The 13,052-nt window shown below is 41.1% G+C and overlaps 1 protein-coding gene across 4 annotated transcripts in view; it reads right to left on the bottom strand.

Moving 5' to 3' along the window:
* Nucleotides 1–1,495: 1,495 nt before the first annotated feature.
* LOC119739776 (dynactin subunit 1-like) overlaps nucleotides 1,496–13,052 on the bottom strand; it is a 33,979-nt gene continuing 22,422 nt past the window's right edge. Inside the window, exons 16-26 of one of the 4 annotated variants that reach the window (XM_038214842.1) lie at nucleotides 12,081–12,272; nucleotides 11,714–11,833; nucleotides 10,161–10,260; nucleotides 9,520–9,605; nucleotides 8,763–8,890; nucleotides 7,778–7,892; nucleotides 6,523–6,708; nucleotides 5,601–5,684; nucleotides 4,915–4,992; nucleotides 3,686–3,788; nucleotides 1,496–1,753 (exon numbers count right to left, since the gene is read on the bottom strand). In XM_038214842.1, coding sequence (XP_038070770.1) covers nucleotides 1,542–1,753; nucleotides 3,686–3,788; nucleotides 4,915–4,992; nucleotides 5,601–5,684; nucleotides 6,523–6,708; nucleotides 7,778–7,892; nucleotides 8,763–8,890; nucleotides 9,520–9,605; nucleotides 10,161–10,260; nucleotides 11,714–11,833; nucleotides 12,081–12,272 — 1,404 coding nt within the window. In that variant the 3' untranslated portion in view covers nucleotides 1,496–1,541. The remainder of the gene's footprint in view (nucleotides 1,754–3,685; nucleotides 3,789–4,914; nucleotides 4,993–5,600; nucleotides 5,685–6,522; nucleotides 6,709–7,777; nucleotides 7,893–8,762; nucleotides 8,891–9,519; nucleotides 9,606–10,160; nucleotides 10,261–11,713; nucleotides 11,834–12,080; nucleotides 12,273–13,052) is intronic. The other 3 variants (XM_038214841.1, XM_038214843.1, XM_038214844.1) reach the window with 3 other exon arrangements.

Here is a 13,052-nt window from a genome sequence, read left to right as displayed (position 1 = left end):
CTTACTGTATCTAATAGGTGCTATTTTGAGCCGATGCTTTTGCTAACCATTTTGCAAAGAGTTTGTGTGGCATTTCAAACATGAGAAAGAGGCATCCTAGATTTGTCACATGACAGAAAAAAATGGCCATTGAAACATTTCACTAATAGACTGGCAACATGTCCCTATGGCAAGAGGACAAGCAATGACTACACAAGTTGTGATATTTTACTGGTTACAATGCACCACGACAATTAATTCTTCCATCCCTGTTACACCGTCAATGCTTAAAGTGCAGAGGAAGATTTGACACCTTTAACCCTAAGGGGTGACCGCTACCTCAATCCTTCAAAATCCTCCAACAACCACTGTAATACATTGAGGCAGTGGGGGTGATATCCAGAAGCGGTGCGAATGATATCCAGTATAATGTGGTCCTCAATGATGCATGGCTGAACATAAACAACGCAGGGCGCAGCCTACAACCTCAATACAATGCATCCCCCAACAAGAACTGACACTTTTTGCCATTCATCAGCCTCAATCCTGCAAAATCCTCCAAAACTGCCTGGTTGATTTTGGAGGATTGAGGGTTAGGGTTAACCTATGAGTGTGCTGAAACCAAACATGACCCTAAATGGGGTCATCAGGTCTAACCCAAAAAAAATGTCTTTACAGGCTGGATGCTCTCTGACAAATGGTGAGAATGTTTGGACAATATCCTCACAAAGCAGCAGTCGCTGCTTTTATGTCACAAGAGGGCAGTGTTGTCCTCGAGTCCATCACAAGTCCTCACAAGTCCATAAGCATCACAAGTCCTAACTAGTCTTCACAGACCTTTACAAGTCCCTCCAGTCTCAAGTAATATTACACGCTACTCAATGAACTTGTAGTTTGAAAAAAAAACTTCCTTTAGGCCAAAAAAAAAAAGTCTCCGGTTTCTGGTATGCGCGCGCGTCGCCGTAGCCATGCACGTCGGCAAAATGAAAAAGGTTTTTTTTCAATGAAAGATGATGTCTCAAAACCGCCAAACTCACTCGTTTGACTGGAATCCTGCTGCTGCACAATTTTAACGTGTTTTTAGATTGGGTTATGGTCGAGAATAAGCTTTATGTGGCCTCTCTGGACTCCCATATATTTGCACTAAGATTAGTCGGGCACCATTTGCAGTCATCAGCCGACATTTGAAGCAAAAAAATCAGGTAAAAAAAAAAAAAGGCCGCGTCGCCGCACCACTTTTTGGGCAAGCTCCATACCAGAAACCGGAGACTTTTTTTTTTGGCCTTAGTATCCCTTTAAGCCCTTGCATCGCCCCAAAGCGCACTGCCTGTTACTCCTTATACCGCCCAAAACCGCTCCAGCATGCTATGGTTTCATGGATCCATGGAGTGGATACAATGTAATACAATGTTATACAAGCGCTAAAGGGTTATTGTTCATCCTGTGTTACTTGTGACCGAACTTTGTGAAAGGACTTGTGATTTACTTTTTACCAGACTTGTGCTGCACTCGACTACAAGACTGCTAGAGGGCCACATCATGCACAGAGTGGATACAACTGGTTATAAAGAAACGCTTGTCTCATAAATTACGCCGGTGTTAGTATTCAAATCAATGCAAAAACAACAAGGAATTCGATGCAAGCTAGTATCGCTGTAGTTATTAATACTACTAGAGGTTGCGGTTAATTGTAACGTGCAAGACGCCAAAACTTTCCACAAACCTTCTTTCTTCCCTTGCTTTGTTTTCTTCTCTTTATCTTTCTCCGGAGTGTCTGTGACAGAATTTGGCATCAATTGCACACTTTCATTTCAGCTGTGTTGGGGGAGGGGGGAGAAGGGGGAGGAGGGGGAGGTGGGTGGGGAGAGGGGTGAGGAGGGGTTGATGAGGGGGTGAGGAGGGGGGAAAGAGGGGGTGGGGGGGGGTAGGAGAGGGGGATGGGGAGGGGGGCAGTTTCACGGAGCTGCTAAGCACCGTATTTTCATGGCACTGACATTTTCTAAGCACCGCAGAAATTTGCTAACCAGAATATTTTTGCTCATTTTTGCTTAGTACAGGATTTTTTCAATAACTCTTTTCACCTTAGCAGCTCTGTAAATTTGGGTCGATTCGCTGTGTTGCACATGACTAAAGTTCCTTTGTCTTTAATGAACCTATCTGGTTGTTAATGCGCTGAGAAAGTGTGATGTCAAAGTGTGTTTTTAATGCGCTGAGAGAGTGTGACGTCACCTACTCCTCAGGTCAGGCTCACTTCCTTGGACAATGGTTTACGTGCCTTCCATAACGACAAATGTCATGTACATGTATGTTTAACACACATGATCAAGGACAGCAATTTTTCAGCCAACAATTAGGTCATTATCACATATTAGCACCTGAAAAAATGGTTCACTGCATTACAGCAGATTGTCACCACACCAGTTACAACCACAGTTATGCTTATTTTGCTTCAAAGAGGAGAATCAAGCCAATTACGAAACGGATTCACAACAGCCATAGCGAAACCACAGGGTTCACTGGGCCGTTGCAGTACGTGTGAACCAGTAATCACGGTTGCACGGAATTGACCTCTGAGTGACGTCACAACTTTTCCAGCGCATTAACACCAATTTTTTTTTTTCATATTTAAGATTTTTATACACCATTTATCTCTAAAATAACAATATTCTACTCAATGCCTAAAGGAAAATAGCTGCATGATGGATATCTCCGTGAAATACATGACTGCAAATTCAGGAATGAGTATAGGCCTGCCAATCAGGGGTATCAATATCATGTGAAGCAACTTGATACAGTGACAATACAGTGACAAAAATGTCAATCTAACTACTTTACATAAGACAAAGCTTAAAGTAAATTACTAACAGTAACTTTAGAACACAATATCCAACAAATCTAAAGGCCCGTCTCAGTTCATATCCGGGACGAGTTCCGGACAATTTGCGGTTAAAATCATTCACTTTGATCCAGAAGCAGCACTGAATTTGTCCAAGACATGTTCCGGGGGAAATTTTCATCAGCTACTTCTTAAAGTCACCAATACTGATAACTTCATGGTGGAAAGATTGCGGGGAAGTTGTTCAGAGTCCTGCAACTCATACCCAGTACAATTTCCGGAACTTTTCCAGAACTCGTCCCAGATATGAATTGAGGCGGGTCCTTAGAGTGAACTAGGAGGAATTACATACATGTATCTAACTCAGAATCCCAAACAAATCTATCTTTCAAAACCACAACTTGATTTTGCAAAAAAAGAAACGACAAGGTGCTTCTTTTATTATGAAAATGATGGTTTGACTTAAATAAACTGTTACAAAAGCTACTTTTGCAGTTACAGGCCCTCACAAAATCTTGCAAAAGGTAAACTCAATGAAATCTTTGGAACATATTCACCAAGCCACATTTTCCATGTTACTATGAGCCATGTTACTATGAGATGTCAAAATGAAAAATAAGTAGATGTCAAAAACGAAGAGCACAGTACGTTCTTTAAAATGCAAATGAAAATAAAGAAGTGCAAAATGTCCTTAAGCCTCTTATTGTTGGATCTGGTCACATTCAACCTCACACAAGATCAAACACATTTCCTTCAAAACCAATTTCCTTTTTTGAAGATTTGTTTTTAATTTAATTTGTTTTCTTTATTATTCGATTACAACAGTTCAATTTTGATGTGGGAGAAGTTTAAAACGAAAAATTGTCTTACCTGCAAGTGAGCCGGCTGCCTTCATGGCGCCTTGTCCAAGATCGCGAAGTCCAGCCACTAAGGTGATCAGGTGATCGCAACACTCCGCCAAAGAGGTTTGCACCTGTTGAAGAATATACACCTGCAATCAACACCTGTTTCTTGCATGTTTAACACATCAGAGCATATGAGACCTGTTCTTACAAACTGAGGATTAAAGGTATATAGGATTATTTATCCCAAAGGTACTCTACCGAATTATCATCAAAAATCTTGCTTGGATCAAAGATCTTACTGGAACTTAAACATGCTGAGAAATTATTGCGTCTGGCTTCCTGTTATTTACAAGAATTCAAGAAATGTACAATGTAGGCGATTTCCAACGATCGGTCAATTGACTGATCTTTTGGAATTAAGAGTGCAATTGACGAAATCAATGTTTCGTGATCAAAAGGTTGTGCAGACTTTTTCACTGTTTTCACAAAAATTGTAATATCCACTGAGCTGAAACTTCAACAGGTTAGGTTCTGAACATCCTTCTTTGGATTTTGAGTGGTTTTATTATTGGAAAGGGAAAAAAGTGCATGGAAAGCAAATGATCCTATATGCCAACATTGAAAGTCTCCAAGTACCACTTGGTTTTGAAATCTTACGAAAGCAAGAGTGTTGACTTTTTGTTAATCTAAATTTGTCTTTAAAGTTAGTAAGAATATCGTATGAGGTGCTAAAATTGCTGAACCCGCATGGGATCTGACTTTATGCAGGAAATTTTAGGCATACAAGAAACGTAGATGGTTCAGATAAGTTATCTGTAATTTTTAAGACCGTAGGAAGTCCTGTAGTTGCAGGAGGACTTACAAATCTGTCCTTGGTATCTCTGGCTTAGAAAGTGTGCCAGTAAAAAAATTGACGGAAAAGAATTACTTTATGAAAAGGACAATTATTTATTTTTGAACAGACCATCTTCTTAAGCTCTGGCAGTAGCTTCTACACTGGTGGTCGGTCGGTCGGATGGTCTGTCTGGGTGTCTGCCTGTCTGTTTGTCTGTCTGTCCCCGAAAATTGACAAAATATGTGGTTCCGTAATGTGCAATCGGCGTCGCATTTTTCGGCGTCGCATCTTTAAGCTCTGGCAGGGATCATTTTGATCGATTTCATGCAAGACTTTCATGCAAGACTTCTTGCAACGTCAGCTTCGCTTGAGTCTAATACAGCCAGAGCTTGTTGCCCACTCACACTTGTTGTACTTACATCTCCTCCATAGACAAGAGCCTGTGGTCCTGGTGTGGGTCCATCACTTCCCTCCACCTGAGGCAACCGACGACGAATCTGGAAGAAAAAAATAAATAAAATTGTTACAAACTTAGAAAACTTGGAATAGTTTACAGCAACCTGTAAGGACAGTGATGGTTGTTTTGAATGAAATAGCTGTCAGCTGTCAGCACCTTAAGTACTTATTATGGTGCATGTGCGCACATTAAAATACACAGTTAAATTATTACCAAGGCTTCACCTTGCCCGCCTGGCCAACATACACACACATACCTTTTTCACTTGATAGTACAGTAGTGATTGAAAACTTCATTATAAATGCACAGTTAACAAAACACATACTTTGAATTCTCTTCATCAAAAAAAAATGGTTACAAGCGGTGTACTATGTTTTTCACAAGGGCTAGGTTTCTTTCAAGTCCAGAGCGTGAACCTGACAAAGTCTGTCGACTTGCAGCGGTAAGCCTATGGAGTACCGAGGTAAATACGTCACGCGCACAAAATGTGTGTGAAAGACATTAGCGCGTGATTCAGCCCGTGAACCAACACACGCACGTACTCCACTCGTTTGCACTACACTTTCTGGTTTGAAATGACGTCACACTTCAGTACTCCATTGATTGTGTTCTGCGATATGCTAGCCAAAAAAAAACAAGAGAACTTACCATGCGAGCAAACGTCTTGAGGTCGGCGTTGGTGCCCTCCAAATCCTTGAGAAGGATAGAGAAATCACTGGTTTCCTGCATCGCCTGGGGATGTTATACGCATGTGGGATTATACATTGGTCACCATCCAATAAAATCACGATTACAATAAGAATGACACCATCTTTATTTAACAATGTATGGAACCCCACTCCAGTCTTTTTTTAATTCAATTTTAAAATGATAATGCACATTGTCAGTTTCCCTATGTTGCTTATTTGAAAAAGTTTGCAATATCTTCTTTGATTGATCCCCGATTGCAATTTCCAGGGTTTACAGCATTGCTAATGTTACTGGCATTGTGACTGTGGGCGTGATTCCTAGCTACCATCAGGTATAAATATACTGTTTTTTTTTGCTTCAGACTAGTGCCCCTTGAACAAAGGCATTGAGAAAATGAGGGAACCGCCAACATAGGGTTGGATAGCTCAGATGGTAGAGCGCTGGAACGGCAATTCAAAGGTCATAGGTTCAAACCCCGCTTTAATGCAATTTCTTTGTTCAACTTTTAAAACGATTATAATGCACCTTGTCAGTTTCTTTTTGTGGTTTATCTTATGAAAACTTGTAATAAAAAAGCTGTATCCTCTTTGAGTGAATCCTGTTTGCAATTTCCAAGGTTTGCAGCATTGCTAATGTTGCTAGCATGGTAACTTTGGGTGTGATCCCTGGCTACATGGCATACACAGGTTTATAGCTTCTCACTAGTGCCCCTTGAAACAAAGATACTGACAAATTGGGGAACTGCCAATATAGGACTGAATAGCTCAGTTGGTAGAGCACTGGAACGGATTCAAGCCCCAGGTTCAAGCCCTGTTTTAGTGTCAATTTCTTTGTTCAACTTTAAAATTAACTTAGAAAGAAAAAAAACATTCGTCTGTACCTGCATTAGGACTCGTAGTTTCTTGATTTCCAGTCCCACCAGGTCGGTAGCTGAGGAGACCAGACGCACACTGTCAGCCATAATCAAGGTCTGGTCTACATTCTCCTGGGCGAGATGCACGCTGTAGAGATGGGTGAAGAACCCAATGGCCTTGAGGAGAGATTCCTGAGAAGTGGTCTCATCCAACTGTGATGAAAAGGGGAAAAAAGAGGAATTTTTTTAACATCTTAATACTGTTGAAATTTTAAAAGCACCTTTTCAACACACTGAGATATTTTTAATGAAGAGATAAAGAATTTTGCCTTTATTCCAACTCTTCCAAATTTCATAAATTCTCCTTTTGGTCGTGTCATTTTTCAACTTTGACGTACATGGAGCTTGTTATCCCGATTTGTTCAAGTAAAAAGAATGTTCAATCAGGTAAACTGCAGAATGTTGGAGTTTAGTTCATTCAGGGTGAATCTTAATAAAAGGTCTGTGAATAAGGAATAGGGATTAAAAAGAATAGTCAAATTTTACTACAATATATGGGAGCAGGTGAAATGAAGCACCACAAGTAATCGAGTAGTAAAATGAGAAGCATAAACTACTCTCAAGTACTCTGAAGTACTTGTGATACTCACCCAGCATGGTACATGTAGTTTTTGAATGAGCTGAAAAACCACGAGTAGAACGAGTAGCATAAACTACTCACAAGTACCCAAGTACTCCCGATACTCGCCCAGCAGTAATATGGTATATGGTGGAAGTATTTAGACGAGTTGAAAATCCATGAGTAGTTTGAGCAGCATAAGCTACTCACGAGTACTTGAGTATTCGTGTAGTCCCGATTCTCACCTACCAGTAAATGGTAATATTTGGAGGTAGTATTTGGACAAGTTGAAAACCATGAGTTGATTGAGTAGCATAAACTACCGCGAGTACTCGAGAACTTGCGATACTTGCCCAAGCCAAAAAAAAAAATAGTTCTGCTTCCGGTTTCCCTACCTACCCTATTCTGACAGCCCCTACCCAATTTTTTTATTGGAAAAATGAGAAAAAAAACACCCAAAACCATCACTTTATTCCTTTTACCCTTGACTACACGCAGACGCCTCCATACGATCGTACACACACACAAAATTGGCAAAAAAAAAATTCCCTACCTACCTACCCTATATTCGAATGCCATGTAATCGGAAGCAGAACTATTTTTTTTTGGCCCCAGCAGTAATATGGTTGTATCTGGAGGTAGTATTGAGGAGCTTTTCTTTACCTGGTCTTTGCGCATGAGATCAATCAGGTAATCCAGTGCAGTCTCGTGGGGTGACATCTCAGGGTACAGGGTGCCGATCTTACAGAACAGAGCCACATTACAGGATGTCAGTGCTCTGAGGGGTGTAAAAAATACAATAATCAGTCGGTGTAGTGTGCAATTTGGACTCTATGAAATTACAGACTCCTTGGTTGTATTGCGCATGCCTAAGTGAAGATTATTAGGCCAATGACATGTCACGTGTAATGGCTAGAATCAATACAAGGTAAAAGAGACCAGATTTTATAGGTGTCAAAATTTCATATGACACCGGCATTGATATATGCAGAAAGGTCACACTGCTATACCCTGTCACATGCGCAATAGTCAGGCGCCGCTTGTTTCATGTATCTTGAAGATACATGTGTAGGAAATAAGTCAAGTCTCCATGCGAACGGCGACAGTATATTTTCCATTTCCATCACGTTACCACATCAGCTTATTCTACGAACTTGTTAATAGCCATTCTGAATCAATTGAATAGGACCAGCTTGAAAAGGCTGGCCCAATTTCATAGAGCTGCTTAAGCAGAAAATTTGCTTAAGCACGAAAAAACATTGCTTAGTAAAATTAGGTTACCGGCCAAAACTCCATGTGATGTACATTGCTTGTGAATGGTATTTTAGCTGTTGTTTACTTAGCATAACAATCGCATGGAGTTTTGGCTGGTAACCTTTTTTTATTAAGCAAGACATTTTTGTGCTTAAGCAAATTTTGTGCTTAAGCAGCTCTATGAAATTGGCCCCTGGGCTTGTTAGCTCATTAGGCAATAAAAAAAAGTCTCTGGTCTCTGGTATGGAGCTTGCCCCAAAAGGAGAATTTTGTCTGCTAAAGAGTGGGTAAAGTTGGCCTGAATTTGTTTTGCATGTTTTTCAGCTCTCGAGGTCCCAGTCTGGATTCTCCCTATCCCGGGTCCTTTTTCTTATCAAGCCGCAAAAGCCCTTACGTTTGATATTTGTTGAGGATGGCCTGCAGCTGGGATATGATGAAGATGAGGAAGTTGGTGAAGGACAGTTGTTCTCCTTTGTTGTTTCGAAGTACTTCCTCACGATTCATGGTTTCCGGTATCTCAGCCTACGGTACAAAGGCAGGTAAAAAATAATTGGTATTTAATAGTGCATTCACAAAGGATCCTGGTGTATCAAGTAATGTTGTGACATTGCTGTATGACACAAACACAGTCAAGGTGGCCAGTCACATTAGCGGTGGTTCTTCTTCTCCCCTTCCCCCCCCCCCCCCCAACCAACCCAAGACCCCTGCCCCTGCCCCTCAACATTCCAAACCCCATCCCCTGACACCCACCCACCCACCCCCACCCCCCCCCCCCCATCCCCTCCCCAACCCCAAACCTCCCTCCCCAACTCCAACTGGGGTTTTTTTAGGGAAGTTCCCTGTTACAAGGTTAGTCACTCGGTACAAAGGGCTATGTTGCAAAAACAAGTGAAGAACAGACACAAAAGAAACCAAATTTTGCAATTGGGACAACGGATCTGTAAACCTCATTGTTGAAACATCAAAAAGTCAAAATGCCACAAATGCATAAAAGGCTGGATAGCTCAGTTGGCAGAATACCTGCAATGGTACAGGTATATTGCTGGTTTGGTATATTGCTGGTTTGAGCACCAATCTCGTAAAACTTGGTGTGGAAAATGTGGGGGAAAAGTTTAAAGAAATACTGATGTCCTAAAATGAGGTCAAATTACCCTCTCTTTGAGTTGGTTGACAAGGAGGTCTGACTTGGCCAGCATCCTAGAGATCAGCAGAAGGACTTGTACACAGTCGTGATCACCTAGGGGCAAACCACAGTACAATAACGTAAAAGCCGTAGAAACAACCCCAAGTACTGTTGTTACTCTTCAACAAATTCAAATTTTTTTCTCCTAATCATTTCAATCCTTTGAGTATTTTTGTGCCCGAAAAAAAAATGGTTTTATTCTATTTTAGAGCCTACAACCCTCAAAAAACTCAATTCAATATTTCTTTACAATAGGTTTGGCAGATAAATGTTAAAAATTGTGAAAAATTGCGTCCGATGTCATGAACTGAAATTTTGTCAGGCAGCAAACTAATTAAAAGTTTGTATAGTAATTACTCCATAACTAAATGTCTTCTGATTTTTTCTTCAGTCAATGTTCGACCAAAAGTGAATAAGGTTTGTATTGCTAGAAAAATAACAATTTGAAAACAAAATCCACTTTTTGAAATATACATGTATACCGCGAACAGTACATCTGCAATGCCAAAACCACAGGAGGAATGACCCTGTTTTTTGGTAATAAAGTAACCAGTTTTACTGATTGAAAGTTTTTGGTGTGTCAGTCGACATGTTTCGCGAAAATCTTACCTCCACGGCGCAGAAACTGGTCAGGCATGAAGGAGCATAGGTAATCCACATGCTGACTGGCTTGATCAATGCGCAGCTTGTACATGTCAATCTCAACAGCCTAGAAGTGATGAACAGAATCAATGGTAGGTAGGTAAGTAGGTTTATTAGGTAGGTAAGTAGGTTTATTAGGTAGGTAAGTAGGTTTATTAGGTAGGTAAGTAGGTTTATTAGGTAGGTAAGTAGGTTTATTAGGTAGGTAAGTAGGTTTATTCAGTACAACAAATTTTTATTAAAGTTAGTATCCCACATGATTTTTCTTTCAATGTGACTCGAGTCAAGCAGGGTTCCACCTTAACTTTTTTTCACTAGCCAGCAGGGCTACTGAAACAGACTCTTAACTAGCCTGCGGGCATTTTCACTGGCCCGCATGTTTTCCTTTTACAGAGTGTCTCATAAACAACAATGTGCATCCATGTAAAACGTGTATCCTGAGGCAATCTTGTCAGTGTTTTTAATAAACAGATCCAATAATTTAACCCTAAACAGTTATTAAAATTAGACACAAATTGATACAGGTTTGCTTTCTGAATTTAATGATTTATTTCTTCCTGTCCTTTCATCATTGCCGTATCTCAATAATTTCTGTCTCGCCAGCTGGGCTACTTAAGGAATAGTTTGACTAGCCAGCCGCTGTTTTGACTGGCATTTGGCTAGCGGGCCACCACTAAAGTCAAACCCTGGGCCCAATTTCATAGCGCTGCTTAACAGCCGACTTTGTGCTTACCGAGCGTCCATCTATTTCATAGGGACCGTTAAGCAGTAAGCACAGCAAAAGCACGCTTAACTCCAGAAGAAAACTTTGCTTAAATCAGTGACGTAACAATAGAAATCTCAATGCGCGCGCAACCGTTAGCATGAAATAGTACTTAAGCAGCAGCATGATTTTCTGCTATAGTAAGCACAACTTTTCTGCTTACTGTTAAGCAGTGCCAAGTCACCGAAACTCAAGACGGACTCGAGTCCAAGACCTGGATTTTATTAGTCCTTCCAACACTGCCTTTATGATATGCATCAGTCAAACCTTCCACACTCTTTATAATGCTCCACACAACTCATGGAAATTTCCAAAATATATATGGTAATTCGGCAAACAAAGTAAGAAGCCATTTTCGGGGTGGAGCCAAGTTCGCGTGCATGCTGCACGCGTTTTTAAAGACAAGGCATGCATGCATTTTGGTAACCCTTTACACGAATTTCAAATCGGAACTGGAGCCAAGGGCCGCAGTGCTGTCTTTTGTTGAGAGGTTTAAAAAGAGAAACGGTCCTTAATTCACACAATGGCTTAGCGCTGAAAGCTTCAGTTTCAATGCTAATTTGAAATTTATTGGTCGAAGGAGCCCAGAGTGCATGCGTGCTACCCGAGTGCGAGCCTGGTTCTACCTCAAAAATGGCGTCTAGTTTGGCTTGCCGAATTAGTCTGTACACTGGACCCGTCGATGGCTCCTCAAGAAAAGCCCCCAACAAATATCCCACGCTGTGTTACATGGTAAGGTGTTTACTATTTCCCCTACCTTTGCCTGAGCCTTGGTCTCCAGGAATTTGGCCTTGAAGTCAAAGGTGGGCATGTCAGCCTGGGAGTCCTGCGATAAAGCTGCATTCTGCTGTTGGCTGAGTAGCTCACGATTCTTCTCCTGAGAAGACAAACGAAAAAAGAGGAAATTTACGTCTCAACTACTGTTCCTTCAAATTTTGGAAAATCACCTGAATGTAAATCAATTTCATAACAACATTGTGATATGAACAGTAAATTGTCCCCTGATTACCAGCTAAATGCCATGTGACGTGTATTGCATCTAACTGGTTGTCACTCCATTTTGCTCAGCGAGTGAATTTGCTGGAGCTTTTTCCTGCTCCAGGGAAGTTGAAGTCCAGACTTACCTGAAGCGAGGCGGTCAGTTGGCGGAATTTGGAGATGGTCTCCTGGTTGTCGGAGGCCGCTTCTTTCATGGCCTCCATCCGGCGCTGGTACTCCGCCACCTTGCTGCGCTGCATGTCCGCCTCCTCGCGCAGTTCCAGCTCTGTCTCGCGGGCGTTCTCCTGCAGCTCCTCATTCATCTCGTTTAGCGATTCCTAAAGGTCAAAGGTCACAGAGAAAGGTCAAAACTCACAGACAAATGGTGTTTATTAGGAGTTGTTGAAACTACAGCTTCATTTCCAGGTTTGGTTTCATCTATTACAGAGAAGTGTCAAAGGTAAAAAAGTCAAAGGTCTGAGAGGATGAGTTTAAAGGTATTTTCGAAATCTCGGATTCTACTGTGGCTTTGGCTCCTTCACTCATTTCTATAACAGGGTAAGGTCAAAGGCCAGAAAAGTCAAAGTAAATGAGTAAATGAGTTGAAGGAGGTTGTTGAAACCTTGGCTTCAGCTGTGGATCTATCACTCATCTGTATTTAGAAGTCTTTAACCAGTTAATGCCGGAGGATGTGTAAACACGATCTGGCAATGGATATTCACAGGGGCGGGTGATTGGTTAAAATCGTCGAGCTTTCCCCTAGACTCCGGTGGTGGACATGTATACACGTCAGTGGTTCCTATTGGTTTTGTAAAACACCGTGTGTTGAACTTGAATTTGGCTACTGTACACGGCCCTTCGTCGCAGCAAATATCGCTCCGTGACAGGGCCTCGGAGTATTGTAAAATATGAGGTTACGGTAAGAAGTATCGTACAAATTAAAAAATGATTCTTGAGAGTCAGTATTTGTGGTGTTTGACTTGATTTTAAAACTTTAAAAATATATTTTGTCTTTTTCAATAATGGTTTTTTTGGCAAAACATAATCCAATTATCAAGTGGTTAATCTTAAAACCAAATCGAAAGCTCTGAACTCTGGCCTTTTATTATAGAATTCAA

This window comes from Patiria miniata, unplaced genomic scaffold (genome assembly GCF_015706575.1).
Source record: "Patiria miniata isolate m_02_andy unplaced genomic scaffold, ASM1570657v1 HiC_scaffold_4, whole genome shotgun sequence".
Classification (NCBI taxonomy): Eukaryota; Metazoa; Echinodermata; class Asteroidea; order Valvatida; family Asterinidae; genus Patiria; species Patiria miniata.
This window is presented reverse-complemented; position numbering and strand designations above follow the sequence as displayed.